The following is a 17102-nucleotide window of genomic DNA, read 5'->3' as shown; positions in this document are numbered from 1 at the left end:
AGATAGATAGATAGATAGATAGATAGATAGATAGATAGATAGATAGATAGATAGATAGATAGATAGATAGATAGATAGATAGATAGGGAGATAGATAGATAGGGAGGGAGGGAGGGAGGGAGAGAGGGAGGGAAAGAGAGGGGGGAGGGAGGGAGAGAGATCCAAGATACTGGACTTGAAGTGAAGATACCACCTACTCAACTCCTACATTACATGGATAAAAAGAAATTGGAAAGGTTTAAATCAACCATGGGAATAATTGGAACAATAATCAAAAACATTTGGAGAGCACCTTGTTGAATAAAATTGTCTTACAATTGTATTTTATGCCTGAAGCAATGTGACAGTTTGTAACATTCCAAACTTTTAGAAATCAATGGAATGTGTGACTTCAATTTTGATCATTAAATCAAAGATCAAAAACATGTGGCCCACTAGCTAGTTATGGGAGCCTCAGCAACCTTCAATTCTGGTGACACTATAGTCTTTATAATCCTATTTCAATAACTAAGGGTCTATGTAGAAATAGCTGAGAATATATCACATTTATCAAATAATTCTCCATGAAACATGCATAAAGCTATCAAAAACTGTCAGCCACAATTTATATGATGAAAAAGGGAGGAACAAGACAGTCGAAAATATACATCTTTATATTACATTTAATAAACAATTTCTGGAAAAGACTTACTGAGTCCAGAAAGCAGAGATACTCTCCCAAGCTCTGATCAATAGCACGATTTTTAGCAAAGCCAACTGTTGATAAAAATAGTATATGAAAATCAATGTGATTTATATTTTATACTTGAAATTATGTTAACATTAAAAATCCCAAATACCTATACAAATTAGCATACTTTCCAAAATAGATCTGATGTATGTTCTCATTAAGCAGCTATAGTTTGGAATGAGCAGCTAAATAAATCCTGATTTGCATCCATATGAAATGACAATGTTTTTCTTCTCTTTCTGTTTTGGAAGAAGTATTATAGTAAAAATCCATTTGGCGTAAAGATTCAAACCTCAGGTACAAAGGGAAAAAATGTATTTAACGTGTCATTTCTAAACAATGGGCAAAGCCAAGTATTTCCAAAGCAGATTTACTGTATACAATTGAAATTACAGTGGTACCTCAAGATACGAACCCCTCGTCTTACGAACAACTCGTGATACGAACCCGGGGTTCAGAAAAATTTTGCCTCTTCTTACGAACTTTTTTCGAGTTACGAACCTGCGTTCGGAGACTGCTGGGAAGCCGCGCGACTGTTTTAAAAGGTAACAGCCGGGCGGCGGGGCTTCCCAGAAGCCTCCCGAACGCCGGTTCGTAACTCGAACAAAGTTCGTAAGAAGAGGCAAAATTTTGCTGAACCCCGGGTTCGGTTCAGGAGGTTGCTGGGAAGCCCCCCAGGCCGGCTACGACCTTTTAAAACACCCGCGCCGCTTTGCAGCTGTCTCCCGAAGCCGAACGCGGAAGTTCGGCTTTAGCGTTCGGCTTCAGGAGACAGCTGCGAAGCGGCACGGGTGTTTTAAAAGGTTGCAGCCGGCCTGGGGGGCTTGCCAGCACCCCCCCGAACCCCGAACTTTTGCCGAACTTCTGGGTTCGGGGTTCGGGGGGGTGCTGGGAAGCCCCCCAGGCAGGCTGCGACCTTTTAAAACACCCGCACCTCTTCGCAGCTGTCTCCCGAAGCCGAACGCGGAAGTTCGGTTTTAGCGTTCGCCTTCGGGAGACAGCTGTGAAGCGGCGCGGGTGTTTTAAAAGGTCGCAGCCGGCCTGGGGGGCTTGCCAGCACCCCCCCGAACTCCGAACCCGGGTTCGGGGGGGTGCTGGCAAGCCCCCCAGGCCGGCTGCAACCTTTTAAAACACCCGCGCCGCTTCGCAGCTGTCTCCTGAAGCCGAACGCTAAAGCCGAACTTCTGCGTTCGGCTTCAGGAGACAGCTGCGAAGCGGCGCGGTTGTTTTAAAAGGTCGCAGCCGGCCTGGGGGGCTTGCCAGCACCCCCCCGAACCCCGAACCCAGAAGTTCGGCAAAAGTTCGGGGTTCGGGGGGGTGCTGGGAAGCCCCCCAGGCCGGCTGTTACCTTTTAAAACAGCCGGAAAGCCATTTTTTTGCGGGGGTTTTTTTGGTTGCACGGATTAATTGACTTTACATTGTTTCCTATGGGAAACAATGTTTCGTCTTACGAACCTTTTGTCTTATGAACCTCCCCCCGGCACCAATTAAGTTCGTATCTTAAGGTACCACTGTAGTTGCATCAATGCACATTTGGGTAATATGCAATTTTACACTAATTCCACTAATTTATATATCCAAATAATATTATATTAATTGCACAGATTCAGATTGAGTGAACACTCCTGCCATTCAAATTTTATTTAATCAAGGTTTTGTTGGATTTCTATGTTATTTATGGTTATAAGTGATGTTCTTCACTTCATACAGCAGAGACTCTTCATAGCAGAACCGTGCTTCAATGTATATTGGGGTACAAATACAATGACTCCAACATAAATCATATGCTTTTATTTCTTCTTTTCTCATTGAACTGGTTTCATATTTACACAAATAAACAACTTGACAGTATAACTATATTTCTCTATACATCTGCTCTCTATGAAGCAGATTCACCAACAGTCACCATAGGAATTCCCAAGAATTCTATCTTCCAACTGCCAAAACTGATTTACATACCAATATGCAAAATGGCTCTCTCAACATTCTATCCCCCTTTTCCATGCTATATGCTAACAGGTTTTACCTTATTCAGATGCCATGTAAAACCAGCAATTCACAATTTATTTATGTAGAATGCTGCATTATTATCCAAACCTTTTGCCAATTAGAAGGTCAGAGTGGGAAGGGACCTTAAAGGTTTTCTAATCCAAGTCACTGCTCAAGTAGGAGACTCTAAGCCATTCCAGACAAATGGCTGTCTAGTTTCTTCTGTAAAACCTCCAGTGATAGAGCATGGACAACTTCAATAGCCTAGCCATTCCACTGATTATTTTTTCCATAGTTCTACATTGAATACTCTTATAAGTTTACATTCATTATTTCCTGTCCTGTCTCAGATGCTTTGGAGACTGCTTTCATATCAACTCTAGTTCTTTTCTTTGTTAAACTAGAGAGTTTATACCCAGTGTTTGGCAACATTATACACTTAGGACAACCCAGCAATTCACTATTTCCACAATGGTATCAGTATATTTTATTTATTTATTTAGGGGAGGGGAAGAGAGAAAGAGACACAGACAGACATCTGAAATCTTCAGATGACCAAATCTCAGAATGTTTTGGTATTCCATCTGAAATCTTTCAAACTATTGGACAAAAATATCAAAAAATATACAAAATTCAGTGACAAGTTAGAATCTACTAGTTTAAGCCACAAAGGTCAACAAAGAATTTTCATTCTCAATGTCTTTTGTTATAAAAAAAGATTCATAAATTGAGATTGCAAATATTAAGAAAGTGGAAATAAAAATATATTTTTATAAGAAGGGATGAAACAAGTTCCAATTCTAGTAATAAAAATGGATAAGGCTTTTGTTTTATTTTGTTCCATTCTTGCTATCCTATACTGTACTTGTTTACACTTGTATTGAAAAAGAAAATAGTATTGGTTTGTATCTGTCCACCTTGAGTTTAAACCTTTTCTGCAGGTTAGGATAAAATAAAATTAACATGAAATAAAAAATGTTTGGTGCGGCAGACTCTGTACAAGTTTTCTGGCTTGAAATTTATCTTATTGATGTTTGAAATAAACAAATGATGGGTTTTAACAGCCTTTATATTTTGTATATCTATACAGTATTACAAAGATCTTTCAAAAGAAAAACTATCACTTAACTAAAGTAAAAGTATGAAAGCATATGGGAGAAATAGTTAATTAATTGTTCCAAAATGTCTGTGAAGGTGGAGAAAAGCATATGAGGGCTGAGAGGGTAATGAAAAAAGAAAACCACACAGACTTCAGAATGAAGATTTAAAAAGAAACATGATGAAAATAAAAGGATATAAGAAGCAAAACAAAAAGTCTTATTTTATGCTTTGGAATCTAATGAAACTTAAACAACAAATTCAACATAACTAAATTTTATATACTTCAGCTTGTGATTTCATGTGTGGACGCAGGAATGGAAGCATTCATTTGGTTCAATATGTTAACAACAAACACACACCAATTGCATTAGAATACAAGTACAGTCATACCTCGTCTTACGAACCTAATTGGTTCCAGGGGGAGGTTCGTAAGATGAAACATTGTTTCCCATAGGAAACAATGTAAAGTCAATTAATCAGTGCAACCAAAAAAAACCCCCGCAAAAAAACGGTGTTCGGCGACTGCTGGGAAGCCGCGCGGCTGTTTTAAAAGGTGACAGCCGGCCTAGGGGGCTTCCCAGCAACCTCCCGAACCCGGAAGTTCGGCAAAGGTTCGGGGTTCGGGGGGTGCTGGGAAGCCCCCCAGCCCGGCTGTGACCTTTTAAAACAGCCGCGCAGCTTCCCAGCTGTCTCCCGAAGCCGAACGCCAAACCCGAACTTCCGTGTTCGGCGTTTGGAGACAGCTGGGAAGCCGCGCGGCTGTTTTAAAAGGTCACAGCCGGGCTGGGGGGCTTCCCAGCACCCCCCGAACCCCGAACCCGGAGGTTCGGCAAAAGTTCAGGGTTCGGGGGGGTGCTGGGAAGCCCCCCAGCCCGGCTGTGACCTTTTAAAACAGCCGCGCGGCTTCCCAGCTGTCTCCCGAAGCCGAACGCCAAACCCGAATTTCCGCGTTCGGCGTTTGGAGACAGCTGGGAAGCTGCGCGGCTGTTTTTAAAGGTCACAGCCGGGCTGGGGGGCTTCCCAGCAACCTCCCGAACCGAACCCGGGGTTCAGAAAAATTTTGCCTCTTCTTACGAACTTTTTTTCGAGTTACGAACCGGCGTTCGGGAGGCTTCTGGGAAGCCCCGCCGCCCGGCTGTCACCTTTTAAAACAGCCGCGCGGCTTCCCAGCAGTCTCCGAACGCCAGTTCGTAACTCGAAAAAAGTTCGTAAGAACAGGCAAAATTTTTCTGAACCCCGGGTTCGTATCACGAGTTGTTCGTAAGACGAGGGGTTCGTATCTTGAGGTACCACTGTATAATAAAGTATAGTTCAATCACCAAGCATAAAATTATAGTTTTTTAAATTGTAAAGCAAAAATTCAGATGTCCTATTTGATACACATTCATGTTTATTTGCCATTCATTATCATTTTACCCTGTATCTAGTATTTTATTCTGCACATTTGTTTTTATAATATATATAATATAATATAATGCAAATACAGTGGTACCTCGCTATTCGAACGCTTCCTTTCTCGTACATTTCGAATGCCGAACAAAATTTTCTGCAAAAATTTGCTTCAGTATCCGAACAAAAATTCGGATACTGAACAGAAAATTTTGTTTACTACCCGAAATGTAAGATCTGAGGGGACGAGGTGAGAGGGAAGGGGAGTTGGAATCCCAACACGCACCTCCTGGCTGCCCTCTTAACAGCCGCCCAGTCTCTACCTTGTAAGTGCTCCAAGCTGCAGGAAGGGTAGGGCTGGCTGCAATACCGGCAGCTTCAGGGGGCTCCTTTCCTCAGCGGTTCCGTTGGTTACATGCAGGCAGCTGCACCAACTTTTTCTTTCCCGCCGCCGCCGGCCGCTCCGTCAGCTTCCCTTCGAGGAGCAGCAGCAGCGTCAGGAACGTCACGTGTTGAAGAGAAGCCGCCAGAGCCGCCGCTGGGAAAGAAAAGGTTGAGGCAGCTGCCTGGAGGTAATCAACTGCTGAGGAAAGGAGCCCCCCGAAGCTTCCGGTATTGCAGCCAGCCCTACTCTTCCTGCAGCTTGGAGCAGTTACAAGGTAGAGACTGGGCGGCTCGAGGAGCAGCAGCAGCAGCGCCAGGAACATCGCGCAGTTCAGTTGGTCGCCTCCAAGCAGCTGCACGAACTTTTTCTTTCCTGGCGGTGGCGGCGGATTCCCTTCATCACGTGACGTTCCCGGCCGCCAGGAAAGAAAAAATTCATGAAGCTGCCTGGAGGTAACCAACTGAACCTCTGAGGAAAGGAGCCCCCCAAAGCTGCCGGTACCAGCCCTACCCTTCCTGCAGCTTGGAGCAGTTACAAGGTAGAGACTGGGAGGCTGTTAAGGGGGCGGCCAGAAGGGGCGTGTCGGGATTCCGACTCCCCTTCCCTCTCACCCCGTCCCCTCAGATCTTTATCCCATAGGAAATAGAGGAAATACTGTAGATTTAATTGGTTTCCAGCAAGTCAATGGGCTGGGAACCAATTAAATCCATTTCCATTATTTCCTATGGGATAAATTAATTCGATTCTCGACCAAATCGGTTCTCAACCACAGTTCTAGAACGGATTATGGTCGAGAACCGAGGTACCACTGTAATATAATGTTGTTTTCATGGGATTTTTTAACATTTTAACTCATACTTTTTCCAGCTAACTCATACTATTAGACAATAAAAATACACTAGACCAAAGAAGAATGATTATTCAATTACTACAACTTAATCAACTAAAATAAATATAATGCAAAAATATTTTTTTTTAAAATTAAATAAACATTGAAATGAAAATAAACAGACAGGAAAGTGAGTGGTGAGGAGTTTGAGCCAAAGAAAAAAACCACCTGTTCATGTGAAATAATTATTAAGAGATTAAAGAATCAAGTTATTGGGGGCAAAAGAGGTGCAGATTATTATAGAATAAGGTATTATATTATAGAAACAGATGTTTAAGGTACTAAAACATTTTAGCCATCAGCTGTTTGCAGCACTCTTTTTTAATATCACGACATCTATGATTCCAGATATTTCTTTCTGTACAAAAACTTTAAAACCTGACTATGAATCTTGCCTTTGGCATGAGCAAGGAATGCATTGTGATGCTGCTCTACTGAGAAGAGTCAAATGTCTGTGCCAGGCCTTGGTGATTTTGTAAGGCCTGCTCCATTGCTGAAAAGAACACGTTGCCATGGCCACAGGAGTAAAAACCTAAGACCCCATGAGATATTAACATTCCTCACTCTTGGAAAGAAGTAGTTTTGTGGTAGTTTCTTTAAAAGCACTGACCCTCTCTTTTGTGGGGAGTTTTCCCTTTTGTTTTTCTTGTTCCTTTTCCATGACAGAAAAGAACCAGAAATGAATCTTAATCCAGTGTAAACACGGGATGTGAAGACTGTCACATTGTTTCATCTCTGGGGGCTGGAAAGGGGCTTGTTTCAAAGGAAATACCCTCTACACATGCTAACTACTCATAACTACAGCAAAGTAAATCACTAAAGATATAGGGATCAACAACATTTCCAGCTAAACAGGCTCTTCAAATGTAAATCTGCATTTATACCTAGCAATCCCTTCTCTTATACACCTTTCCTCAACTTACATAGCAAAACCTGAGGAAATACAAAGTAATGTAAATAGAAAAAAACATTTTTTTTCTATTTTGCAGAAATAAATGTAGATGTTTTTTAAAAAAACAATCCATTTTTACAAAAGTTTATAAAGATTTAAAAATCAATTTTTAATTGATTTTTAACTAGTTAACAATCACAAAACAATTTTTTTTCTGAAAACAATCACAAAACAATTTTTTTTCTGAAAATGTATAAAATGTCAACTTTAAAAAGCGTTAAATCGTTTTCAAGAGAAATTCCATTTTGGAACATGTATAAAGAATGAAATTCCAAGCTTGAGCAACATAAATATGGAATAACTTTAATAAATTTCTGAACAATTTAAGGAACAAACAGATAATCTGAATTAACTGCAGGTTAATTAGCTTAAAGTATTTAACATATTTTCTAAACTGTTCTTGTTTATACTGTTTGAACAGGCTAGTCTGGTGTAGGTATAAAACTGGGAATATTTTCTCACAATATATTCCCCGTATGTTACAAAAATGGCTAAAATCTTTTTTTAATATTAAAAAAACTCCACCAAGCAACATGGCTTTGGAAAAAGGTAATATTGAGAGAAATGGATTAATGGTACACCTTAATGTAAAGCTATTTGTTGCTATGGTGTTTTATAATACTCAGGAATGCTAGTTAGTAGTGATAATCATATTAAGCCAAAACATCCCATAAACAGCTATGGCTTAGTATTACGAGTGACCCAGGTCTGATTTTGTGGATCACTATATGTAATTAAAATCAAAATTTGAAAGTATGTGTCCATTCTTCTTAAATTTCTGGGTTTCAAACCAACAGAAAGGTTCCTGAGATAGTTACCCCTATTTCCACAATGGAGTATTGAATGTGCTGGATGTGGGCACGTTTAGGCAATGTAGTGGGCACGTTTAGGCAATGTAGTGTGACCAGTATGTTGTGGATGTCTTGTTTCCTTAAGGCTTTGCATCACTTTTTTTAACCCAATTACTGAATGCATACTGTAAAGCACTCACGTGTCTTATTAGAGCAGACAAAAAATAAAAAAATTAAATCAAATGAACTATATACTAGGTGAAATGCAATTAACCCTGCTGGCTTACGGACACATATACAGGAAAACAAGCTCTTTTTTTCCACATAAGAATGGGGGAGCAGTTTCAAATGATTACAGATGACTGAAAAACAGTGGATACCTGGGATGAGTTTTTTGCATGATACATGTTAACCTTTTCTGTTTTGCTAAGAGTTCTCTCTTTTCTCCCATTTCCATTATCTCTCTTTCCCTTGCCTCATCTCCACCAATTATATTCCCATTTTTGTATCATCTTCTCCTCTCCCTTAAACAGCTACCTATTACCTTTAGCCCAGCCCAGCCCTTTTGTTTTCTTTTGCTTTGTTGTTATTGTTGTTTGGGATCTGATGGATGGAAGGATGGAATAGTGTGTGTGTGTGTGTGTGTGTGTGTGTGTGCGCGCGCGCGCGTGTGGGCAGGTGTATGTTTGAGCACACACTTTTGATTGTTTCTACCTGTCAGAATGGATCTTTATTTTGCAGGTAATTTATTTTATTCAGTAGGTATTAAATTCAGCCAATATTATTTTTTGCCGCCATGTGATTTTCTGGAGTGTTGGTCCAGCAGTGCACCTATGTACATGATTATTAGAGAAGAAAATACCTCCAGGACTTCCTTAAAGACTTATATAGCCTTGGTGACATATTGGGAAAACAGAAACACATAAGATGATTGTACTGTATTTAGAAATAATTTTCTTCTGACTATTTTTCATATCTGGAAAATGGATCATCTTAAAGTCATTTTTCTTTCTCATAAATAGAATACATGTGAAGATACATAGTTATATAAAGATATGTGTGTGACAGAGAAAAAGAGATCATTAGAATATACTGTTAGCACAGCCTTTTTTCAAAATTGCACTTTCCAAATAATCTTAATAGAAAAATGCAATCCTGATTGCATTATACATTGCATAAAGTGTTTATAAGTATAAATGTCTTGATAACATTCTCTAGATGCAATTTATTCTTTTTCCTGTTTTTTTTTAAGCCATCTCGCCCATCTTATAGAAAAATGCAATCCTGATTGCATTATACATTGCATAAAGTGTCTATAAGTATAAATGTCTTAATAACATTCTCTAGATGCAATTTATTATTTCCTGCTTTTTTTTAAGCCATCTCGCCCAAAAAGTATAACAATTTTAAAACACCAACTTAAACCTCAATACAAACCATTCACAGTTCACACCCCAATAAACTGTTCTCCATTCTAGACTGGTTACACTTGGCAACTGAACTTGAATCCGTTACTTTCCAGCCATTTCCAACAACACTGAAGCTATTTGTTTTGGCTGGGATCACAAATTTAACATTATTCATACTTTTCAGTCTAGCATACAACCGGACTGGCTTCTTCCCAGCCTACAACGAATGCTTTTCTTTACTGGCCTTTTCAACCAAGTTATACCTTGTACAAGAATAGATACATGTTTCTGAAATGCAAATTAAAAATTGACAAGAAAAAAAAAACAAAAAAACCCAGGGATATACTTCCAGAAATTTAAGATACAGAATACTTGATTGTTTTTGCCAGACAAGCCAGGGTGATTTATAGTGGATTTTTAAATATATCCAATTAATCATTGATTTCCAAATTTTATTTGGAAATATACCCATTCAATTATATTTAACAAAATGTTTTAATTTTGCAGTTATGGCTTAATCTTAGATCATACTTCAAGAAGGTATTTCTCTTTTACAGTAAAAATGGAGCATTTAAGTCTAACATATGTGCAAATAACACCGGATGATGTTCCAAGGAACTGGGTTAGACCTTTAGTAGGATGTAATGAACAGCATTTTCCAAAGAGGAAAAAAAAATCAAGAAGGCAGTTATAGCATCACAAAGCTCCACCTTTCTATACTTGTCCAAGACAATGTGCAAGCAAAACAAATGAGCTTCAATCACATTGCCACAACAGTCTCTCTTTCTGGATCCCACTAGATTACTTTCTTTAATTGACATGACTCATAATCAGCATTAGCATTTAGACTTATATAACACTTCACAGTGCTTTACAGCCCTAAGCTGTTTACAGAGTCAGCATATGGCCCCCAACAATCTGGGTCCTCATAACGTGCTTCCTTTGCGCTATCTAATAGGATGGGTAGAAATGATCAGGGAGAGGCAGTCTTGCAGACAACAACCCAGAGCCTGTGACATTCCAACTGCCAAATTGCAGGTAGCCAGCAGTCAGCTGAAGTAGTCTGCAGTACTACATTCTAACCACTACATCCCCTCGGCTCTTGGTCATAAGTCATTGTTTTCAGTGCCCTTGTAACTGCAAACAGTCACTAAACAAAAGTTATAAGTTGAGAGCTACCTGCACAACTCCCAACTTTCCTTGCTTTCAGAAAGCAATTAAATTGGTATGATTGAAGTGAACTTTTGCCTTTACTTTTGTTTGGGCAACTGCTTTATACTTTGTTATAAAGTACCTACATCACTAGCAAATTGAACTGCACTTAGAAGCATACCAATTCAGCCTATGGACTAAAAGTATAATGTACACACATTAAAGCAGTGTTTCCCAACCGGTGTGCCAAACTTTTTTTTAGCCCCCCCTCCGCCCCCCCGCTCAATGTTCCCCAGGATTTTGTAAATGTGAATAATGTGCCGCGGCTCAAAAAAGGTTGGGAAACACTGCATTAAAGGACACTCATGTGCCACCATTTTCTGAATCAACTTCTGGATGTTCTTCAAGAACAATTTCATGTAACACGCGTTCCAGTAATCCACTCAAGAAATGGCTAAACCATCAGTAACTGTAAACGGAATTTTCCACTCCAAGGAAGGGCACAATTGGAACACAATACAAAGCTATGTAAAAGCATCCCTAGGCACACAGACACCTAAGCCTCGAACGGGAACTGCAGGTTCAGGAGAACCCTCAAATGGTCCTACTTAATAAATCCTAGTTTGTTCAGCAACCATATTGGGAGAGACTAAAGAATAAACAACCAGTTCTAACCATGGTTACAAAAGGAATATAAGTAAGAAAATGTAAATATAAATGAATGATTAACCCAGATGTATCGTCAAAAAAGATGAAGGGAGGGAGAAGGGAGGGAGGTGGAACAAAATTTTACATTAGAAGTGTATTAATAGATAAACACAAAAAGAGAAATACATTAAAAATAAAAGAGCAAAGGAATTTATACGGAATAAAGTATGAAAAAATGTAAGATTGTGTAAAAGAATTCAGGGTTACTGGAATACCACCCCAGAAAAATGAAGAAAGTACAGCAAAGGAAAGAGGACAGGAAGAAAGGAGTTAGAAAGAAGAAAGAGAAAAGAGGAGGAAAAAAATGAGGGGGGAAGAGAGTAAGGAGAGAAGGCAGAAGTAGGTTTAAAAAGAGAAAGGGGAAGGGATGAAAAAAGAGGTGAGATAGAAAGGGAGGATGGTAAAAAGCAACCTTGAATTAAAAAAGCAATAAGATAAATATACAATATATTTGTAAAAGAATGAAATGGGAAATGAGATGATGAATATGTGAAAATGTCCGTATGGTAATAAAAATAAAAAAAACTTTTATAAAAAGGAAAGAAAAAAGAAAGCAGTTGACTTCTTAGCCATAAGCTCAATTATATTTTTACTGTATATCTATACAAATATATCGTAAATATCTCCTGATTTCTCATGTTCAGGAATATGATATAGCTGCAGTTTTAAAGTTCCTACCTCCACCTGGGTGAGCTGAATAGTTTTCTCCCAATACTACTCGAATGCCTGCTTCTTCCAATAAAATCTTCCATTTTTTAATTATATTAATAGAATTGTCCTGTTAAGAAAAAGCACCAAAAAGTTAATTTTTAACTTTTAAAAATTAAAAATTAACTGGAACTGGTATTTAAATTATTGTAATATAGTAAAAGGAAAAATAGATTATGAATGTACGTACCGTACTAGAATCATTAAAAACAGACAGTTCTAGAGAACCTTGAAAATCTTGATCCAGAACAGACTTCAGACATTCATCCAGCCAAGACTCGGCATTATAGACTGGCAGAATCACAGACTATCATGAATAAAAATAAATAAACCAATATGCTGCATTATCATTCTTTAAGTCCGATTTAAACAAATATAACCTTTTTATTAGGTATGCTATGGAGCAGTGTTTCCCAATCTTGGCAACTTGAAGATATCTGGACTTCAACTCCCAGAATTCCCCAGCCAGCATTCACTGGCTGGGGAATTCTGGGAGTTGAAGTCCAAATATCTTCAAGTTGCCAAGGTTGGGAAACACTGCTATAGAGCAATAGTTTCTGAGCCAAAAAAAAGTATTATCCTTTTCCTCACAAATGATTCTTTTTTTCCTTATTTAAAACTTGTGCAAACACAATAAGTATTCCCCATTGTTGATGTCTTTCACTTGTTCTGGTCCCTTCTTTCTTTCCAGAGCTAGCTTGGTTCCTCACCATTTCAAGTTAATATCAGAACTTACATGATTTGGAGACATGCTTGCTCATCTGAGATCAACAAAGAGCAACTCTTTCTAAATATAATCCCATGTAAAGATGCATATTTCAAACAAACTACTATATTCATATATGCACTGTATGTATTTACTAAATTTATATCCCACATTTAATCCAACTGTTGAAAACAGTGATTCTTTTTCAAAAGTTAAGTCAGTAACTTTTATTTTAATATTCCTCAACCTGCATCAAAGAAAATGAAAAATTGTTCAACAAAAGGTATTAACAATATAAATCATTATAAATTAATTCCAAATGTCATAATTCCAATTACAACTGAATCAGCAACTATTCTTTTTTAGAATCAAATTAGAGCTACATTATATTTATTCCAAAGGACAGGGTGGCTCAGTGGCTAAGACAATGAGCTTGTTGATCAGAAAGGTCGGCAGTTGGCGGTTCAAATCCCTAGCACCATGTAACTGTCCCAGCTTCTGCCAACCTGGCAGTCCGAAAGCATGTAAAAATGCAAGTAGAAAAATAGGGACCACCTTTAGTGGGAAGCAGTGAAGGCCTGTTGCCGGAACTGTAAGGGGCTATGTTCTGGCAGCAATTTTGGAGATGTGTGCACAGCTGCGTGCCCCCAATGCACCCCCATTTTTCCCGCACAAGATTTGGGTGCTGCACATGCACAGCTCGCACGAGTGAGATTTTGGCAATTTTCCCCAATTTTTTGCTTGTGCGCATGCGCGGAAGCAAAAATATTGGCAAAAATCGGCCAAATCTCATGCCGCTGGGCGCACCCATGCCCGCAACAGCCTGGGAGGGTGCAAAGATAGCACCGATGATGGCAGGCCTTCTCTGGTGGGAAAGAACAGCGTTACATGCGCCTTCAGCATTTAGTCATCTCGGCCACATGACCACGGAGACGTTTTTGGACAGTGCTGGCTTTTGGGGTTTGAAACAGAGATGAGCATCGCCTCCTAGTGGGGAATGGCTAATACATATGTGCAAGGGGAACATTTACCTTTATATTTATTCCAGTATTCTTACATAAAAGTACTAACAAGCTTTAAGAAAATGCAATATGAATATGCATATCGTAAGAGATAACAATCTATCTCATACGAAAAACAACAGATTGTATAAGGAGTCAATTAATCTGCATCCCAATCTGCTATGGTATACACATTTTCCCCCTCTAACATATGTGATAAACTCTTTTGTTGCACTAAACTTGGATCTCAGAACAGGAGATGATTCTTATAACTGACCTGGGTATTAGAGGCACTTGGCATCCACAATTTAGCATAATACAGACAAGATGCATCATCCTTATAGTTTGAACTAGAAGGGTCACAGGGATGGCCTTTGACCTCATGCTGTGCTTTCAAGATGTTTCAAGGACCTTTAAAGCTAAGCACATCACAAGCAAAGTCTCTACCCTGACAATATGTCAAAATAACCACAGGGCCACAGCAGGCAAGCATTTTGGCAGGTTACCAAGGCTTTCAGGAAATTTAGTAAATATTAAGAGCATCCTCCCTAAACTGGTATCCTCCAGATCCCTTTTACGACAACAGTCAACTTATGAGTTTGGATTCCTAAGTCTACACATTTAAAAACAACCAAATGAACATTTTTACAGAAATGTATTCTTTTAAAATAATATTTAATACATGATTATTTTCAAGGATTGGTTCATAGACATCTTCTATGTTCTACAAATGGTTCCTACACAATTGGTTCATTTGCTTAAGGCACAAAATCCGAACTATTTATGTTATGGCTTAAATTATAAATGGAAAAAAGTCTGTCTTGAGTTGAGCTCAGCTCCTGTTACTCTATAGACATATCCATATTATGTCTTGACAAAAATATGAAGCTAGTTTCAGAATACTCTTTCCTGTCTCACTTGGTTTATTTTTTCTAGTTCAATTCAGATTATTTAGGTGCTTCCACTTTCAATGGAAATAAACTGAAAAGTCTTAATAAGTAGAAAATTGGAATTACTTTTAAAAACTGATTATGAACTAATTATACATAATATAAGAAAGCAAGTTTTGTGTACTGGTTAAGGAATCAGACTAGAAACCAGAAGTCCATGAGTTGTAGTACCACCTTAGGCACAAAGCCAGTTTGGTGACCTTGGGCTAGTCACTTTCTCTCAAGGAATCAACAGCAAACCACTACTGAAAAAGCTTGCCATGAAAACCATTGGGCGTCTCTGAAAATTGGACATGACTGAATTGTAGAAAATAAAATTATATAAATATGCATGTGATAAAACTGCAGCTGCTTTATTATACAATACTGTAAAACAGGGGTCCCCAACCACCGGGCCGCGGACCAGTACCGGGCCGCGGGACATGTTGCACCGGTCCGCAGAGTCAGCAGCTGCCGGCCCTCCTGCCGCCGCCCCCTCCCTCCAGCGCTTCGCCTCCCGCCAGGCAAGAGGCCTTGGGAGGCAGGTTCTGCCAGCCACAGGGTGATGGATGGGACAGAGGGGCGGGAAGGACCGGGAGGTTCAAGCCTCTTTTGGCTTCTGCTGCGGCACGCCTTTGTGTTTTTGGCTGGGGGGGAGGCAGGAGGGCCGGCCTGACCCCCTCCCTCCAGCGCTTCACCTCTTGCCGGGCAAGAGGGCTTGGGCCGCAGGTTCTGCCGGCCACAGGGCAATGGCGGGAAAGAGGGGCGGGGAGGACCAGCACCCCCATGCTTAATCCCGCCCCCAACCACACCCCTTTCCGCCCCCCACCGGGCCATAGAAAAATTGTCTTGCTGAAACTGGTCCCTGGTGGAAAAAACGTTGGGGACCACTGCTGTAAAAGAATAAGAGCAAATATTAATCACACTATTCTCTATTTCAAAATATACAGTTCTGAGTGTTTTGATCCTTAAAGTACACAAAAGTTACCCCACTAATGTCAGTGTTGCAAATACACATTTGTAATTAATACTTAAATTTGTTCTTCTACATGATAATACAGAAGCATTCTTAACAGAAATGACTAATTGATGAGTTCAACCATTTTCCATCCCTTCTGATTTCCATGTTATTAGCAAGGCCCTTCAGTTAAGTATGTACCTTTTTCATGATTAATGATAGTTCATTATATATATATATATATATATATATATATATATATATATATATATATATATATATATATATAATGAACTATCATTAATCATGAAAAAGGTACATATATATATATATATATATATATATATATATATATATATATATATATATATATATATATATATATATAACAAAACCCGCCAAGCCAAAGCAAATTTGGAAGAAATTTGGAACGTACCACTTGAATCCTACACTTTCCTCCTGCTTTCCTGTTGAAAGGAGCAACAGATTGCAATTCAGTGTTGCCAGAGAAAGGAGATGATGGAGGATGTGAATGGTCTTGCTTGACAAGTCCAGGATCATTTGCACAGACAAGGTCTGATAAAAGGGGAGGCGATTTACCAGCTTCCTGAGAGGCTGTTTCAGAGCCATCCATTTGCAATTATAAATTCAGAAAAAAAATAAACAGAGACAGGACAGGTATAAAAGAAGAGATGCAAACAAATAGAATGTGACCTCTCACAAGAAAGGATTTTTCTCCTCCCTCTTTCTCAACTCCTGCTATAATTTCGGATTATATAGCTACATGATAATATCCTGATGAGGAGGGGGGGAAAGCCCCATGAAAACTCAAGTGAAACTCGGAGGAGAGGATTAAAGAAATGCAGTTGGCAACAGTGAAATTTAAGTCATGGGGTTTCACCAATGCTGTACACAGGTAATAGAAGAAAGGGGGAGAGAAAGAGGAAGAGGCCTCCCAGCAGCAAACAGGGGGCGGATAGAAAAAAAAGGTCGGCGAGTGCAGTGGTTTCGGCTGGTCATTCCTTCCTGTACATGCTCTCCGGTCGTCATCATCCCCCACCCCCACTTTCGCGGGCGCCAGAACTGAGCAGCCACCCGCTTTCACAGGAGAGTAGAGAGAAAAGGCTAGAGCGGCAGCGGGGGTGGGGCCAAAGGCGGCCGAGTTGTTCCGTCGCCGCTTCGAAAGCCGCAAGCGAGGTTTCGGAGACGGGGGAGGTGGGGCGCGGAGATGTAACGCGAGTTAGGTGTATGTGAAACCTTGCGGGGACTGAATTGTTAGCCAGCGAAGGATGTGTGGTGTTTGGA

General features: G+C 39.6%; 1 protein-coding gene across 3 annotated transcripts in view; it reads right to left on the bottom strand.

The window, feature by feature from the left end:
• Positions 1 to 16505, bottom strand: part of B3GNTL1 (UDP-GlcNAc:betaGal beta-1,3-N-acetylglucosaminyltransferase like 1) — a 207561-nt gene extending 191056 nt beyond the window's left edge. For all 3 annotated transcript variants that reach the window (XM_070739756.1, XM_070739757.1, XM_070739758.1), the window contains exons 1-4: positions 16234 to 16505; positions 12394 to 12510; positions 12174 to 12273; positions 692 to 756 (exon numbers count right to left, since the gene is read on the bottom strand). In XM_070739756.1, the coding sequence (XP_070595857.1) occupies positions 692 to 756; positions 12174 to 12273; positions 12394 to 12510; positions 16234 to 16431 (480 nt within the window). In that variant the 5' untranslated portion in view covers positions 16432 to 16505. The remainder of the gene's footprint in view (positions 1 to 691; positions 757 to 12173; positions 12274 to 12393; positions 12511 to 16233) is intronic.
• Positions 16506 to 17102: the final 597 nt, after the last annotated feature.

The sequence above is a fragment of the Erythrolamprus reginae genome, chromosome 2, assembly GCF_031021105.1.
Source record: "Erythrolamprus reginae isolate rEryReg1 chromosome 2, rEryReg1.hap1, whole genome shotgun sequence".
In the NCBI taxonomy this organism is placed as follows: Eukaryota; Metazoa; Chordata; class Lepidosauria; order Squamata; family Dipsadidae; genus Erythrolamprus; species Erythrolamprus reginae.
Note: the sequence above shows the minus strand (reverse complement) of the source record. Positions and strands in the feature narration are given on the sequence as shown.